Source organism: Amblyomma maculatum, chromosome 10, assembly GCF_055883805.1.
Source record: "Amblyomma maculatum isolate TAMU_Amacu chromosome 10, ASM5588380v1, whole genome shotgun sequence".
Classification (NCBI taxonomy): domain Eukaryota; kingdom Metazoa; phylum Arthropoda; class Arachnida; order Ixodida; family Ixodidae; genus Amblyomma; species Amblyomma maculatum.
Window position 1 is genome coordinate 29930909 of NC_139353.1, and position 18064 is coordinate 29948972.

The 18064-nt window shown below is 44.7% G+C and overlaps 1 protein-coding gene and 1 pseudogene across 2 annotated transcripts in view; one reads left to right on the forward strand and one right to left on the reverse strand.

Moving 5' to 3' along the window:
* Atg2 (Autophagy-related 2) overlaps positions 1-18064 on the reverse strand; it is an 83584-nt gene that overhangs the window by 41988 nt on the left and 23532 nt on the right. For both annotated transcript variants that reach the window (XM_084582358.1, XM_084582357.1), the window contains exons 12-19: positions 17126-17297; positions 16453-16554; positions 14422-14592; positions 9858-9937; positions 7916-8091; positions 7233-7326; positions 4704-4944; positions 1928-2070 (exon numbers count right to left, since the gene is read on the reverse strand). In XM_084582358.1, coding sequence (XP_084438484.1) covers positions 1928-2070; positions 4704-4944; positions 7233-7326; positions 7916-8091; positions 9858-9937; positions 14422-14592; positions 16453-16554; positions 17126-17297 — 1179 coding nt within the window. The remainder of the gene's footprint in view (positions 1-1927; positions 2071-4703; positions 4945-7232; positions 7327-7915; positions 8092-9857; positions 9938-14421; positions 14593-16452; positions 16555-17125; positions 17298-18064) is intronic.
* Positions 11713-13978, forward strand: LOC146176022 (uncharacterized; annotated as a pseudogene).

Sequence of the window (18064 nt, forward strand, 5' to 3'; positions counted from 1 at the left end):
AAAGTGCAGCAAAATTGCTAATAAGGGTAAAATGGAAAAACTGCTTTGATCATTGCACTCTTTGGTCATTGTACTGTACCGCCATGCATTAAAAATGATGTTTTATAGAGGCGTTTTTTTTGCGCGGAAGTACTAATTAAATGAATAATTAATATTATTATCTCGGGAATTAACTGACATAGAGAAAAACAAGTTACATTTTTGAAATCAGCATAAAAATCTGAACAAGAGGGTATGATTTTATCAGGATTGGCTTTAAAATAATGAAAATAGCTCTAAGACCAGTGTCCCCCCTTAACAAAGCGTGGCAGCACAAGCAGGATTGGGAGCTAGCGCAAGGCACATAAAGATGGGTGTCTGCGTCCAATGCCTGACATGGTGCGTATTTCTAGCAGGGGCTTGTGCAGTCGCTGCTTCAGGGGAGGGGGGGGGTGGGGATCGTGAAAATCGCGAAAAAAATCGATTTTTGGAAACCATTCGTTTCCTCTCTGCAACACCTAATCTATGTCGTATCAAAATGGTTTGGCTGAAAACACATTAAAAGTGCTCGAACAAAAATAGTTTGCCAGTGCACAGGACGAGAAAACAGCTTTAAATCGCGTAAAATCACCGCAGTTCGCGGAGCTATATCTCGTATTTCCCGTCACCGAGCGTCGCCATTTTGGTACCGTTCGAAAGCTCAACGTCTCACCATTCCGTTTCTAAATTTTTCGGTCGTCGCCATATTGTAACAATCACACAAACACAAAAGAAGCGCGTGTCTGTTAGAGGGTCACATGGGCCCTACGATGAAAGCACGCCTCTGATTGGTTGCCCTGTTGAAAGGCATCTCCCTATTGTCTGCTGCTGTGGCAGCGGGCAGGTTGGCAACCGCAGCGGGACACTGTCACACTGTTGTCTGCTTCACAAACTACACCGGCAGTCATGTAGGTCTGCTTCCCCGATCTGCAGCAGCCATTTCTGCAATCTGCCCCGCCGCGGTGGTGCAGCGGTAAGACGCCCGACTACTGTGCCGGAGTATCCTGGTTTGATCCCGACCACTGGCGGCTGCGTTTCGATGTAAGCGAAATGAAGAGGCGTCTGTGTGCTATGCCCAGGTGGTCGATATTACTTCGTAGCCCTCCACTATGGCTCCTCTTTCTCACTTTCCACTTTCACTCCTGCCTTCCTCCCTTCTCCTACTGCACGGGTCAGGTGTCCACAGAAACAAGTGTGACAGATATTGCATCTTTCCCTTCCTGTGAACCAATTATTATTATTATTATTATTATTATTATTATTATTATTATTATTAATATTATTATTATTATTTCTGCAAAGGATGAGTGACAGAGCTTCAATACACCCTTCCTTTCTTACTTGTTGCGGCCTTTGAGTGTTGGAGAAGTACACTGTTTCGTAAAAGTATTCGAAATATTTACTTCATAATTATTCACAGGAAACTGCTATGTACTAAGGCAAGAGCCTTTCATGGCTCATGGTGAAAATCTCACGTGCGCGAGAACTGTTCGAGAGATCTCTTCGCGAGATCTGTCCATGAGATGTGTTCTTTTGTCTCTATGGCAACGTAGGAGTGCAACGACGAGCGACGCCGCACCGCCAATCTTACACTTGTAGGAGCACTGCAACAAACGCGTGCCAAGGAAAGGAAATTTCCACTGAGTGGCACCATCCCCGGCCTTGCTAGCAAAAGCTATACAAAGGGCGCGCGCAATGTACCGCGCACAGCAGCAACGCTCAGGCTTTCGCATTTCTCTAGTGCACATTCTGCAGTGCTCTCGGAAGTTTTTTTGCTTCAAACCAGTAAGACCACTATCCACACAAGCGTGATCAAAACTCTCGGCGCTGCAACAACACAAAAACACGATGCCTAACAAGGTGCGGTTACCCTACCTCGTCGCATAGCACATGTCTGCGGTCATCTCACCGGTTGTAGATGACCTCGTAGAACTGCTTGTCGGGCAGCACCACCTCGACCGAAGGCAGCAGGAAGTCCAGGTGAGTGCAGCAGTTGCTCGCCGTCTTTTCCATGAAGGAGCGCAACGTCGCCTTGTCTCCTGGCTGGACCATCTGAGCACAGATGTGACATACGTAAGCAGGACATAAAACTTGAATCAGTGGCACTCGCAGATTTATTTTCCGCGTGGTTTTTGGCGTAAGAAAACGGCACTTCGTTTGAAACCTCATGACCTACTCAATGTACAGGCTCACCAGAAGGCATTACGACCTTTCAGGAGTTACAAGTGTTAAAAAAGTCGGTTACGATGACACCTTGCACAGGAAAAGAGAAGCGATTCTGTTCTTCAGTGTGCTGCGCGGTTTATGCAGACACCCTTTTGTCGTTTTGGTTTCTCCCGTGCGATTGCAAAGAAGCTGCGAAAGCACGGAGAGCTCTAGGAAAGAAGTTTTCTTTCCTGGTGCTCTGTGTTGCCGGGGCTAAATAATGATGATTTTTATTTTTATTACCGTTATTCTAAGTTTCTTTACGACCACCGATCATGCAGCACTGAATATTCGATTGTCGATTTCTGTCATTATTGGTGCCCTTCTCAGTTCGTTTATTATTGATGCTGTTCAGGTAACATTGCTCTCCAGGTTTACTGAGTTTCCTTCAAGCTGTTCAGATACCTGATGATATGGCATTGTGCCCACAAATAATGTCTCCTCTTCTGACTCCGAATATAATGCCTCTTCTGATTCTGATTTCGGTCTATAGATTGAGTCTCAATCAGATGGCAGCTGGTCTTTGGAAGACAACAGCTCATCATTGGACGATCTGCTATCTTTTCCAGCTTCGACCATACTCCTAGAAATATAGAACGTTTTTTCACTTGTATGTATTGCTGTAATCAAAATATTCTCTAATTGTTGCTTTCTTTCCCGTCGGTAGTCAATTTGTTTATTCAAAATGAGCAATTAAAGAAATTTTGACCACTCAGGAAATATTCCTTTTAAAACTAATTAAACTATCAAAGGGTTAAAGCAAATGTGTTCCGACGTTTCACTTTTCGTCTCCTTGAAATGCGCATAACCCAACATGTGATGTCGATTATGGTCCTTCAGCCTGGCAAAAAACACTACACCCCAACTCTTGTATTCTTTTTTCTTTAAAAAAAAAATGTCAGCCCGCCATACTCATGACTTTTTCGAATCTACAGGAACACAGTGCCAAAGAACACGACAAACTTGACAACAAGTTTTCAATTTTGACCAAGTGCTGGCAGGATGCCCCTCTGGGAAGGTTGCGGAGGAGTGGCGAACGTGATACAGTCAAAACTCCATTTAACGAAACCCGACTTAACGTAAAGATTCCGATTCCCCCTCAGATGCTCATATGGTCCTATGCTTTGAGTAGATCCGATTCCCCCTCAGATGCTCATATGGTCCTATGCTTTGAGTAGATCCAATTCCCCCTCAGATGCTCATATGGTCCTATGCTTTGAGTAGATCCGATTTCCCCTCAGATGCTCATATGGTCCTATACTTTGAGTAGATCCGATTCCCCCTCATATGCCCATATGGTCCTATGCTTTGAGTAGCTCAGATGCTCATATGGTCCTATGCTTTGAGTAACTCGATCAAACGAAACGAATTTCGATATCAGTCTAGATTTAACGCCTTTTGTTGAAAAATAAAGGTGAAAAAGTCTATTTTTGGTCTATTTTGCAAAGAACGCTCAAGAATGTACCGACCGAGAGTCAACGATAACATTGTGCAGCAACTACATCCAACTTTTGCCAAACTCGCGAGTTATCATGATTTTAATTCACGAGGTTTCGCCAGCGGTAGAAAGCCGGCCCGTCGACCGTGTGTGGGCAGCAGTACCGCATGCCAACACCGGGACAAATATCTGCTGCGACAGCTTGCCGGAACACATGAAGGAAGAACAACGAAAAATCATGGCAGATGTTGCTTACAAACTGCAAGCACGCAAAGATCAGCGAAGTCTTTTCTGGAAAACAAATTTCATGCCTTGGGACCCTTCTTGCCGAGGAAAAAATTTTGTTGCTACTTTTCATACGTGCTATCGGTGTCTGCGGCTGTGCGGGCCGCAATTTCATTGTAGCAACATAGCATAGTGGACAAGTTCGTATTGCATTTAAAGATGACATAACAGTACAGCTTCCTTAAGTTGGTTGTTACGTCCTTCCAAACAGGATTTCATTTTCAGTGCATTCGCGCTTAGCAAATATGATGCCACGCGGTACTTCATTGATGCCGCAACACCATGTAATAATCGACTGTATCAGATTAAGTGACCGAGAAATGCCTGCCTCGATTTAGCCAAGTTCTCGATTTAACGAAATATTTTGCGGCTCCCCTCAACTTCACTAAATCGAGTTTTAACTGCAGTGAAAGAAGGAAGAGAGAAATAGACATACCAGTAAAAAGCTCTGGATTATTCCCGATTTACAACCTCCACGTTTCCTCCGTTCATTATATTGTAGAACTGACCATACTCTAACTGCTTATAGCAGCCTGCTTTACTAGAAGGCCAGTCACTACTAACTAAAATTGGGTACTTTGTGTATGAAGAGCATGCATCTCGTGTAAGAAGAGAGGGAAGCACGTACTCTCTCTCGCACCACACACACACACACACAATTCTACAAGACCTTCCGAAAGCCACTGTGGTACCCCCAAGCCAAGAAAACCGAAAATCCACACGCCCTGTACATAGGAGAACAGTCGACCAACTCCACCTTGTCGCTGTCGGTCTTTTCTTGCGTCCGCTGTTGGTGCAGTTCCTGTGGCCGCGTTGTGCGTGGAGGGCTGACCTCGTTGACATCGTAGCAGACGCAGTGCACCATGAAGGGTGACCCTGGGTCCTGCTGCGGAGGAACCCGCAGCGTGTCGAACATGGTCGAGGGAAGCATGCTCTCCTCGCACGGCTCCATCTCCAGCGGAGAGGGCTCATTGCTTGGGCTGATGGTGATCTTTAGACTGAAACCACCGCAACGACAATAAAAAAAAGGCTTAGTTAAAGAGTAAGAACTAAACTACTATGCACAGCTCAGAGAAATTTTGAGCAAAATGAAGTGTAAGTGGGCTACTGATGACCTAAATGTGCTTGCGTTTTGCTGACTAGACCAGAAACATCCAGGTATATCACATGGTACTATAAGGTATAAACATATGCATCAATTTCACCAACTTTTGATGTTATTTAGAGGACTAGTTCTGAATAACCAGCCATCGGGACCAGAATGTTTTGAGGAATTCGTATCTGCAGATGTGGGCCTTGTGTACTCCCGAAGAGCTTACAGACTGGAATTCTCAAGCAAGTAAATGGCTTATGTGCCATAGAGAATGAACCAGAGAAGCAGGATGACAACATTTCAGAGGAAAAGGTGTCAGCAACTGAGGCTAAAGAGAGTGCTTCAAATCTATTATGAGCAATAGGAAGGCTTACAAAGCAAATCTTCAGAATTTGGAAGGAATACACTCTGCTCTCACAAAAAGACATACTAGTATAAAAGACTTCTTTAAAACTTTCTGAAAAATTTGCTGTTAATGCATATGAATGCATCTATATGCTGATGTGCAATAAACTGATCAACACAGTGCTTTGAGATTTTTTGGTTACAAGAGACCTTGCTTACAAGAGACAACTTTTTTGGGTCCCTTGGGTGTCTCTTGTTATGAGGTTTTACTGTGCTAGTACAGTCGAACCCGGATATATCGAACTCGAAGGGGATCGCGAAATAGTTCGGTATATCGATAATTCGATATACAGAAATCGGCTTGGGACGGCACTTACGATGCGAAAAAACGATACCGTATTTGTCGCGTAATCAACTCACTCGCATAATGAACCCACCCTCCACTTTTGCACTCGAGAATTTGGAAAAAAAGCGTTAAGGCCAGCTCGCTCACATGCAAGCGATTAAGCGATCTCAGCGACGAGTGGCAGCGATAGAGCAAAAAAATTTCCAACTTGTTGGAACTGCGTCCCTCTGCCGTACCAGCCACCGCGGCAGCTCTTAACAAGGTTTCTGTGTTGCCGCGGCAGAAATCGCCAGCGTTATCGCTTGCATGTCTCACTCCGTTTCGGTGGTCTCATCCACAGCTCATTTCTTGGCAGCGTGCCAAGATGCTGCGCAGCGATAACGTCGCGGCGCGTTTATCTTTTGATAGCTCCTGCGATGAGGGGAGCGAACTTGGCAGACTGCCCGTGATGGCTTGATTGCACAAGCCTGGTTCGATTTATCACGCCGCGCTTGGAGCGGGCTAGTCTGCTGCCACAAAATCATTGGAAAGCGTGATAAAGTGGCTGCAAATGCTGTTTGAAGCGAAAAACGCTAAAAGCCGGTGTCATGATCGCAGCTGACCGCGTGCTTTCGTTGATTCATACATGCAAAAATAAACGACTCCCGAAAAAAAAAAAAAAAAAAAAAAAAAAAAAAAAAAAAACACGCTTCGTAACGTCATATCTTACGCTATGCCGCGCGCACAGCACAACCAGCAAAACGATACACGCAAACGACTTTCGCAAAAAAAAAAAAAAAAAAAAAAAGAAAAAAAAGAAGAAAAAGAAAGAGAAAAGATAAATCTGCCGCTTCTTAACTTCCGCAGGCCACGTCAGCCGAGCCGCCGCGCGCAGAGGGTTCGCAACACACGCCGGAGAAAGTGTCCGACGTTCTGTCTGAAAACGGGCTGAGCTAGATTGGCGCATGCGTAGCGCGTGCTACTGCGAACAAAGGCCGGGAAAGAGGAAATAGAGAGAGATAGCTCGGCAAAAGAATGGGCACACCCTTGCGCTTCGCTCTATCGCGCTTTTCCCCTCTCGTTCCCACCGGTTCTCTCTGGTTCATTCACGCACATAGCTTGCAAACGTCGCGTGCTGGCGCGCGGGAAACGATAACCGCAGATGCGCGCGCCTTTGGGGAAAGGGCGCGGTGCTGCCCTAGCCGAACTGTCCCCTCTCATTCCTTCCGCGCGTGGCTTGAAAACGTCACGCGGCAATCGGCCAAGGGTGATGCGATCGTCTTTGGGGAAGGCACACTTTCCAGTGCGTGGTGCGGAGTTCAATATATCGAACGACCGGTGAAATTGAGTTCGATATATGACGCGGCTTTCCTATACTTTTACATGGGATTTTCAAGGGGATATTCCGTGAGTTCGATACAACCAAATTCGATATATCCGGGTTCGACTGTATTACTACTATGCCAACGGCTTTTTTACCGAATGAGCTGTACAAGCTATCGCTTAAAAGGAGAGCAGCCCACCTGGGTAAGTCGAGGTCTTCGTCTTTAACCTTTGGGTCACGGAACACTCTCGCAAATAAGAGAGGTTTTGACATGGGAGACTCCTTGTGGAACACTGCAAGAGAAGAGCAGGATGAAAATTATTGCACATCAGCTTCATGTACCGAAGCTGAATCTATAATGTACGGCAATATCTAAAGCGAATGCTGATCTTTTCAGCTGACCTCAGTCTAAACATGGCTGCCATGGTCAGAAAACACAACTATGAAATCTTTCTCAACGGCGTATCCCGACAACCACCCAGCCACCGCAGTGAATAGAAGATTGTAGCCTAAAAGGCCATTTGTATGCCTGAGGCACAGCATGAAGTCGTGCTTACTATAACTGCAAACATTCTGTGCATTACATGCCTATATATAGAAAAGGCTCTATCAGGTGCCTTTCCTACATACACAGCACAAAACTTTTTGTTTTCTACAGGCTAGGCTGGAGTGGGACAGATTAAAGTGACAAGATTATTACGCCAACACGATGAAACACTCCAACCATTGGCTGTCCTGCCTACCATTTTTGCCCCAAAAAATATGTGCATGTAAAAAATTATGCCAAATACTTTCTCCAGTTTTGCTAACCAGTGGGCGGCCCAGGCATTCTTGCAGCTCTCGCTCCAAAACACTTTACTCAGAGCCAGTTTCACTGCTCACCATGGGCTTCCTCACAGACGAGAACAATTCCAAGATCCTCATTGCTATCGGCCACAAGCGTGGTGGATAGAACTGGCTCCACCATCTCCACTGACAGAATGTCGGGCCGCAGGTTCTTTTCCCACCACGTCCCACGGAGAAGCTCTGCCAGCGGTCGCATGTCCGGAATGGGGAACCTGTCGAGCAGCAACACCAACAAGATCCACACTGTCAAGAACAAAAGCCTACCGCCACACCGACCTTAAATGTCCTGCAAAGTTGTGGCCATCCTAATGCACCAATTTTTTTCAAGTCCTTCACTTCATCTAACGCTTAGCCATTAGTGTTTCCAATCCTTTGGTGTTCCCCCTCACCTCTCATGTCAGCCTGGTAGTGTCTTCAGCAAACAACACTGGTACACACCGGCGTGCTTCGGAATGTAGCTTCCCCATCTAAGAACAGCACCGGTGCGCTTCACACTGGTTTTGACGCCACTCCAGTGAAAATTTATCGAAGATGCCATGAGAGACCGTCAGTTGTGAGTACACATTTCACATATTGCCAATGTCAAGTTACTCTTCCCAATTCCAGCTATAATTTCGCCAACTTGTCTTTATTCTCTAATGTAGGCTGCACTTCTCTTAGCCAAGGTCTTCTTATAATTCTATTTTAGCTTTCAATTCACAGCTGCATCTGTGCTTTGTATATCAACATTTTGTTGTGGTCAGTATGTAGCGAGCTGCTCTGCTGCTATCCACCAACAGTTCCGAAAATAGCCGAGCAGCGTGGTTTCATTTCTCTCAAATTCATGCCACCCCACCAGAAACATGCACTGGCCAGTCGTGCCATTTGAGGAACTGGTCTGCGCGTCACAGGCGTTTTAGTGTTATTGATCCATCTTATGTGCGCTTTCAGGCAATGCAAAACGTGGCTTTCAGAATAAAATCCGCATACCTTGTTGTCTTCAGCACTTATTTTTCTTAGTGTGTACAGCCATCTCAGTAGGTTGCTTTTTATAAGTTATAGGAACTGTTCATGTGTATTCATATCAGTTTTATTTTCTTAAATTGTTCCACGTAGATGAAAATGTTTTGTGCGAAATGTATGATTTTGAGATGAAAACTTTTCTTGTGTAATTAGTATATGGTAGAAGTAATTGTAACCCTTTTTCACTGTCGGTATTATGTGGGTTTTTATCCTAACAGTGCGAAATGACAAACTGTTACTGATACATGTTTTTATTTTTAATGCCAGAATCTATGTGGGGGGCAGGAACCTCTGTCAGGCTTTCACATAGCCTTCAGTCCCTGCCTCTTCTCGCTTGTACGAGGAATCAGTAAACCAATTCCAATTCCAATTTTGGGAATAGTAGTTCCCTGAAAAATTGCATTTTTTCAGGGAACTACTATTCCCTGAAAAATTGCATTTTGAGGATGCTTCACGGCACAGCAAATGCAGTGAAGCATCCTCAAAATGTGACCGTTCAATGTAGCTGCATGGTGCACCGCTCTTCAAAACGCGACGGGGCCATTTATGAAGAGGCACCACCGCTACAGTGTCGCAACGCGAAAAGTGCCGCGGAGAATTTTGGAGCAATTCTGCATAATCGCCATTATCACTCAGTTTTGACCTCAAACCGTATTCCGGGGGTTCATAGGATAAGACTAGTGTGACGCAAACGGTTTCCGGAAATTTTTTCAGTGTATTCAATAATTTGAACTTTCGGATAAAGTGATCATTTATCCTGGTCCTTTGAAGGCCAAATTAACAAGATCAGCATGCTCTTATGCCCTTTTACGGCAAAGGAACAGCAACGCAACGACCATACAACAGATTTTCATCTAGAGCAAAAACTGAATGTAATTGTCCTTCGTGTCCCCTTAATTACACCCATCTCATTTGCTGCATTCTCCTCAATGTGTCAGGCTCCCTCTCCCTTACTGCCTTAAACACCTGTGCGCACCTCAGATTGGCCTTGACGAAAGGGCTTCGCACAGTGATGTTCGTCTTGCCTCCGGACCGACTGGTGCGCTCATTTTCTTGCTGAAAAATGTAGAAGAGAAACACATCACAGGGTCGGTGCAACGAAAAGATTGCAAAAAGAGGTGATGACACCTCACCTCACGATAGCCACCTATGACCATTAGATAATTTATGATCAAATTTCAAGTCTCACCTGTGTCAATTTTGCTTTCAACAGCTAAGCAATGGCTGCGACATTAAAGGCCAGTATAAGTCAAGTAAGGCACAAGAAAAATATATACAATTACCATTTCTTAGTCTTAATCCACTAAAACACTAAAGCCAACCTGCTTCGAGAGCCAGATTAACAAAGTAGAAAAAAAAAGTGATTGTACTTGAATTGTCACTGCTCAGCCATTGAAGCTAAAACAGGTGAGAGAAGATATATTCGATTACGAATTAGCAGTTGGAGGCCAATAGCGCAAGGTGATCCATGTACAGTCATGCATTACACACCATTATACAGCGAAGAAAATGTACAACCAAAATTTGGCGTCTGCACGCTGTGGCCCCGGAGACAACGCGTAACAATCAGCGACACCTTGACTTGCCTTCTCATATTCTTTCTATTTTCAACATTTACCTCCACCATTCCTGGCACAACCGTTAACTCTAGAGTGCCCTTTCTATGTGATGGTAACAAATGCACTGTTTTTAATAAAGAGGTGATGCAAGACGAAAAAAAAAAAAAAGAAGAAGGGTTTAACAGGATTTTCAGAACCTCTCTACGAGGGCACCTTGAGGTAAGCACCGCAAGCAATGAGAGGTGGCACGGCCGCTACATCACCGACATCATGATTGACTGATCATGATGTCAATCACTAATCACACAGTACACAGTGTCAACATAGAGGGGCGGCATATCACCATACATGCATAAACACGGCCAGCAATAAACAGATTTGTGCGCATGAGTCTCCCATTTTATCCAAATTTCAATGATGCAAACGTTTTTCATGACCCTATAAGATTTGCAATGGCATGATTCTATGCTACCAGCATCCTGAAGAAAAGACACATCACAAACACAAGTATGTTTTCCCTGCAAGACCAGCTGAAGTTTGTAACTGCTTTTCATTCAGCAAAGCTCTTTGTTTGAGTAACTAGACACAAACCTGCTGGTTACTTGTCGCTAAGCAGGCTGAGTTGATGTGACTGGTTGCACTGGACGCACACAAGAAGATCGGTTAGTATCAATAATACTTATTTCCTACACCACATCCATCGAAGGGCAAGCAAAGGTCTCCAAATCATGTAGCTTATTAAGAGAATTTGAATAGAATTTGCCTTAAGGGGGGACGCGGCACTTGAATCCCGAAAATAGGCCCCAAAATCGCATTTTCAATCTTCATTTTTGCGATCCCGAGACCCGTCTGCACCGATCTGCAAATTTTGGCCTCAAAATTATGTGTATTTCACGCGTTATAACCATTAATAGCAGCAGCTACACGCACGCGGACCTTTAAATTGAGGTCTAAATTGGTCCTTTTTCAGCCGACTGCAGCACGGGAACTACGCGTTTCACCGGCGCCATTTTGGTCTCGTTTGAAAGCTCGCGCTTCCGGCATTTTATTTTTTTCAGCAAGCAACCCTGAGCTCTACGTGGGAGCGAAACAAGCAACAACAAAAAAAAATGCGCGGCGCGGGCTTCTATTGGTTACTTGAAGCATGTGACCATCATGGCGGCTTTTGATTGGCTAGGCATGGCTAGCGAAGCTCATAGTTTGCACCGGTCGCCATTTTGAAGAGGCATCGCTTTTGTGATCGTGCGAGGTTCGTCATGCCCGGTGGTGCGAAAAAGTTTCGATCTAGGCATCATTTTGGCCGTTCACGGAAGAAAGGTAGGGGCAGGAAGCGTAATGATGCTGCTACCGCGTTGTGGGAGCATGCGATGGACAATCGGGCTCCGAAATCGCCCAATAACGCCGTCGTAACCGAAGACGCTTCCCTCGACAGCGTGCGCGGTGACTCCGGCCGCGTAAACATCGATGTTATCGACACAGAAGTGCGCGAGATCGCTTCTTCTGATAGCGTGAGCGGTGCCGACCTCGGCTGTGCCAAGATAACCATCGATGCAGTCGACGACGGAGAAGCGTGCAACAACAACGACTGCGGCCGTGTGAGGGTGGACACCCATGTTACGGACGACAGAGAAGTGTGCGAGGCGCGCGCCCGTGAAAAAGCAGCACTTCAGCGACTTTCGTTGATACCGGCAACGACACGGAAGATTGGGCCTTTCGCAGAGGAAAGCAGTGCGGCGACGACGCCAGTGTCTGATCAGCGCCCCTCTCCTTACGTGATCGTAAACCTAGACTCACTGAACTCGCTGCTTCAAGTTTTGCGATGCGAAACATGCCATGAGCCAGTGAAAGTAGTGAGGGGCGATCGCGATTACGGCCTCGCGGCGAAGCTAACGGTCGTATGCAACAACTGCGGAGATATCGGGGCCGAATGGAGCTCGCCCCGAGTGGATGGTCCAAAGACATGCAACCCATTTGATATTAACCTCCTGGCTTCAAGGGCGATGATATCTACTGGAAATGGCCAAACAGCCATGAATGATATATTCGCGGCAATGGGATTGTCCCGCCGTGGGATGCACCACAAAACATTTCAGCGCCATCTGAAGCAGAGTTTGGCACCTGCTGCCATGCAAGCAGCTGAGGTTGCTATGAGCCAGTGTGCACAGAAAGTGGCCACTCTGTATGAACAGCTATGTTTTGATCATAGAGGCAACATAGCAGTGTGCTTTGATGGCACTTGGCTAACTCGGGGTCACTCCTCACACATAGGCGTTGGTGCCGTAATAGAGTTATTTACAGGATATGTATTAGATTACATTGTGCTGTCAAACTTTTGTTTAGGGTGCGAGGTTGGACCCAAGCCAGATTCTGAGGGCTATGCAGAGTGGCAGGCAACACATCAGTGTCAAAAAAATAGAGTAAAGCTGGTCACATGGAGGTGGAAGCTGGCCTCATACTTTTTCAAAGGTCTCTCCAGCGACATGGATTGCGATACACAATTATCTTGTGTGATGGTGACAGCCGCACATATGCTGCAATCAAAGAAGCCAAGGTGTATGGCTTTATTGATGTCCAAAAGGAGGACTGTGTGAACCATGTTCAGAAGCGCATGGGCACGGCACTACGGAATTTAGTGCAAAAGCACAAAAGTGAAGGAAAGCGAAGCCTTGGTGGGAGAGGCCGGCTAACAAACGAGCTCATCACAAGACTAAGCACATATTACGGCCGGGCTCTAAAGTCTAATGATGGTGACGTGGATGCAATGCAGAAGGCAGTAATGGCAACATACAGGCATGTAACATCCACAGACGAACGGTCAGACCACAGCCTATGCCCCACTGGAGCTAATTCTTGGTGTCGTCACAACGCTACAAAAGCGAAGGGCGAGCCAGAACCTGGGCACCACTACAACTTGCCAAAAGATGTGGCAGAAGCCTTGCTTCCTGTGTACACCCGTCTCTCTGAAAGGACCCTTCTACAGAGGTGCCAGCGCGGAAAAACTCAGAACTCAAATGAAAGTTTTCACTCTGTGATATGGGGCCTGGTATCAAAGGAGCAGCATGCTTCACTCTTTGCTGTGCAAGCTGCTGTTGCGGAAGCTGCCTTACGCTTCAACACTGGAAATTTACATGCATCCACTGCAATTCTGCAACAGCTCAGTCTGAATATAACAAGCACTGCATCCCAGAGGGCAAGGGAGAAAGACCTTCGTCGAAGTGCCAGCTCCAAGAAGAAGCGAGAAGCCTCTCTGAGCATGAGCAAGCTGGTCAAGAAAAGGCATAAAGATGGCATGCATCCAGATTATGCCCCTGGTGCATTTCCTTAAGATTTTATTGGTTTTCTCCCAGTAAAGATATTCTAACATGTTTTTCCTTGATTTCTCAAAACATCAATTTTGACACTTCTGCAGTTTTGGAGGGAAAATAGCATCTGTTCTATTTAAGCTATGAGCATAATTTCTTTTGTGTGAGAAAGATAAATGCATGTAGAATGCAATATGCTCAATTTTAATGCAGTATTTGCTTTAGAAATTTTTTGAAATGGGTCATGTGTTTGACATGCAAAGATGGAATTTTTCTCTTGCAACTTTGATGAGCTCTAACTCTAGTTCAAATTGACCTAGAATATTAATGTATACCTTATTACACTCCTTAAGCATTCCAGATTGTTTTTATATTCTAACAACTGCGCTTGGATTTTCTGTTTAGAAGCTAATTTTTCTCCAAACAAAGAACCCAGCTTTTACTGTTTTTTGGTAGTATTTCAGAAACTACTTGCCCTATGAGAAAAATAATTACAGTTTTGGAATCAGCATGTCAAAATACATAAACTGTGAAAATTTGGTTCATATCTATTCATAAATAAGAAAGTTGCCTCCTAAGTGTAGCATCCCCCCTTAAACTCCCCTATCATTCCTTCACGACAGGCAGAACGGAAACAATTCTGCAGTCGCCCGTGCCACAACGGATCAGAAGCACTCACGGTGACCGACAGGCTCCAAATGTCCTGCTCCTTCTTCGCACTGTCGGTGCTGAACAGGGGCGGTGGGTAGAGCAGTCCGTGGATGCGGTCTTCCAGGGAACGGTCCAACTCTATCTGTACGGACAGCAGCTCCACGCTGATGGCCGTGCTCTGCTCCCTGCCACCCCGTGCCTGAGCAACAACAACAAAAATATCATCATCAGGGGTATTGTCCTGCCCAGCCTTGATAGGACTATGGCAATACCAGCCTGTAGCAGCCCTGTTGGGTAACATGTTTTCACCAAAAGCGAAACCAGAACAAAGGGTCCTGGCTGAACACACACCAACACTGAATCTGAATCAAAATCCTAAAATGAGCCTCGATCCAAGCAATACAGTGATTAGCACAAAAAGTTTCAGAGTTGTGACGTATTGATGCACATGACAAGAAAAAAATTTGTCTTACAGTATTAAAGCATTCATGTAAGCCTGCGCAACTTGCGTTTTGTACAGCATGGCCTGAGTGCAGTCTCTCGTGCTGTAGCTTCATTTCCAGGTTTCCGATTCGAGACAGCAGCTTTGGGTCCACTGGTACGAGACCACTAAGAGAACTGAGTCTTGTCAGGAAAGCTCTAATTACTGCAGGCATACTGCAGTGGGTACAGTGTGTTTCCACACATCAAGGGAGATTCACGATTAAACTTGGCACCAGCGTAAGTAGCAGACAAACTGACCTTGCCATTTTCTTTGTAGCGCTAGATGTGCCAAAATTTACCCTAAATGACCGCTGCCATGCGTGACTGCTTGTAAAATGTTACAGGTCATTGTAGTCATTTTTGGTGGTCTTATCTCGATGTGTCCGTGCCATCTTTGACATGAGCACTGATGAGAGCCGTGGACATTTTGTAGTTCAACAACCACCGAGTATGTTTCCAGCTATCACCAACGCTGAGCTGTACATAAAGAGCTTCTTTAGAAAACACTTCCCTGTCTTCCCAAGTGCTGTACTGCCGCCATGACTATGCGGCATTATTACTACATATTACTCTTTCTTACTTGGCACTCTTTCTTATAGTGTGCCAGGTATGCCTTATGGGTACAATGAATTATAAAGAATTTTTTCTGTGATCTATTTGTTTTCATACTTTTGCTGTGTAAAAACCGCTTCCGTTGCCAATGTAGGCTAACTACACTTATATTCACATTACCGTAATTACTCCGAATGAACTCAAATATTTCTTTTTTCAATTAAAGTTGACATCATTTTGAAGACAGGGTTCATTGCACAGGGCAAACAAATGATGGACGATTTAGCGTGGCTGGACCATTTGCAAATTAAGTGCTCTAGCAATTCAGTTTTTCACTTTGGTTTCGGTTTCAGGTTGCACACACATCAGTTAGATTACTAGTAACCAATTACTGAAAAAAAAAATATACCTAATTGGATTAAGAATGCTAATGCATTACAAAATCAGAAGAAAACTGTATATTACCAAGAATGCAGGCCACTAGAAAAAGCAATAAATGCATTAAAAACTGGGAAGGAAATGTAATTTATTACAAGTAATCAATTATTTTTAACACGTTATACAAAGGACTGTAGCTAAACAAATGTTTCAATTGACACCAGCTGACTAGCATATAAGTGTCTGGCAAGCATGCTTTTTGCGCTACAATTATGATTTAATTTGCCCCCACTAGTACAGCATGACAGGCAACTATTGTAACCAAGGCTTGGTTTATTAGGGTTGGTAAACCAGTGCTCACAAAGGGTCTGCTTACTTTTGAGATGCGCTGAAATCAGACACGAGAGGCAAGAAGGCATAAGCTCCAAGACATGCAAGCACAGTATTCAAACAAATAAAACACGTTCACAGTCACCTATAACCGGCAACAATAAAACGAGTCTTCAGTTCAGCTTACATAGCCCCAGCAAGTGTTCTATTTTGGAGGGAAGAAAAAAAGGAATGCAAAACCTATTTTACACTAGCACAGTGCAAACCAGAACTGAGAAACGCAACTAAGAGTGCAAAATAAGCGCCAAAGATATACCTGCGGTGTCTTTGTGAAGTCATACTTGAGCCGAAGGAATGGATCTGCCTCCGATGGCTTCTTTTTTCTCTTTGCATCATCACATTCATAATAGGAGAGAAGCTGCAAAGGCGGGATAGAAAAAAAAATGAACATTACTTGAGGGGGCCTTAAATACCGATAAATTCACAATTTAACCCACAAACACAATAATGACACATTTCAGACAGCCTTCCTCTCTTAAACCTCTATTCCATTTACATAAAATACATTCAAAATTCCATTTCTCTTTCAGAATTGTGTACAAAAAATAGAGACATTGTCACTGCGGTGTTCCCTTTCTTTGTCTACTTTCCACACAAAAACTCACACCTTTGAATGAGACTACACAAAGTAAGACCTTTTCTCTATCATATGCAGCAATTTACTTCCTTGACTGCCCCTGCTGAGGTGGCTTATTGGTTACGTCACTCAAAAGCTGAGGCCGAGGATGCATGTTCAATCCTGGCTGCAGAAGCCACATTTCTATGGGGACAAAGCACATGGTGCCCGTGTGTTGTGCTGTCAGTGCATGTTCAAGAACCCTAGGTGATCAAAATTATTTTGGGGTGTTCCTTTACGCCACCCCATGTCACTTTAGGACATTAAACCTCATTACATCGGATGTGTGAAACACCGGCCCTTTGCTGCTCACCTCGGTGATCTCAGCATCCCGTAGCGACGCGCCCTCTGCTTCGTGCCTGGAACGATGGTCAAACAGACACTCGATGACCTCCATCTCCCCGAGGGAAAGCTGGACGCTGAGCGACCACTGCGATGGCGAAGACCTCTCTGTGCCTTCTAGCGTAACGGGTGTCCCAGCAATCCTGAACAATAAGGACACCCACTGAGCACACATGCCAAGCATCTCAATGGCCCGAAAGAAGCAAGATTCTACCAGCATACATGCATACAAACAACTCATCCTGAAATGGAAACTTTGTACCCATTGAGAAACCTGCAGTTACCTTAAACATGCAAGAAACATGAGAAACGGGCAGGAGTGTTTAAACACCAGCAGTAAACTTGCAGCAACACACAGGTATGATTACTGAAGAAGGATTAAAAAGAAGACCATTCATTAATTGCTTCAGAAGAAAATAATTATTAAAAACCCTATGGTAATCAGTAGTTGTGGACTCTGTCCTTAAGTGTGACAAATGTAACTTCATAAAAAAGGATGACACCTCATTCAATGCTTCGTAAGGGGTCCTCGTCAACACTCCAGCTTCAGAAAAAAACAAAACAAAAAAACGACTTCGCTTGAAAACCCTACTAAAATTGCATGCAAGGCCGCCTGCAATTCAATATCCATCAGTGCTTGTGATTAATTTCTTTTTTTAATGAACTTTCTGTACCAAGAAGCCTCACAAACAGTATTGTGTGCCAATTTTACCGGACTGCACTGACCAGATCTTTCATTTTTCTGTGCTATGTCCATGAGAAGAAATGCTTGCCACAATTCCTGAAGTACAGAATCGGTCAAAAAAGGAATCGATCATAACTTCACAAGCCGTGTTTGCAAGAATGCAAACAGCCGCATACCACTCTTAAGCAAACAGCAAAAACAGACGAAAAGACTGCATTGCTTCTT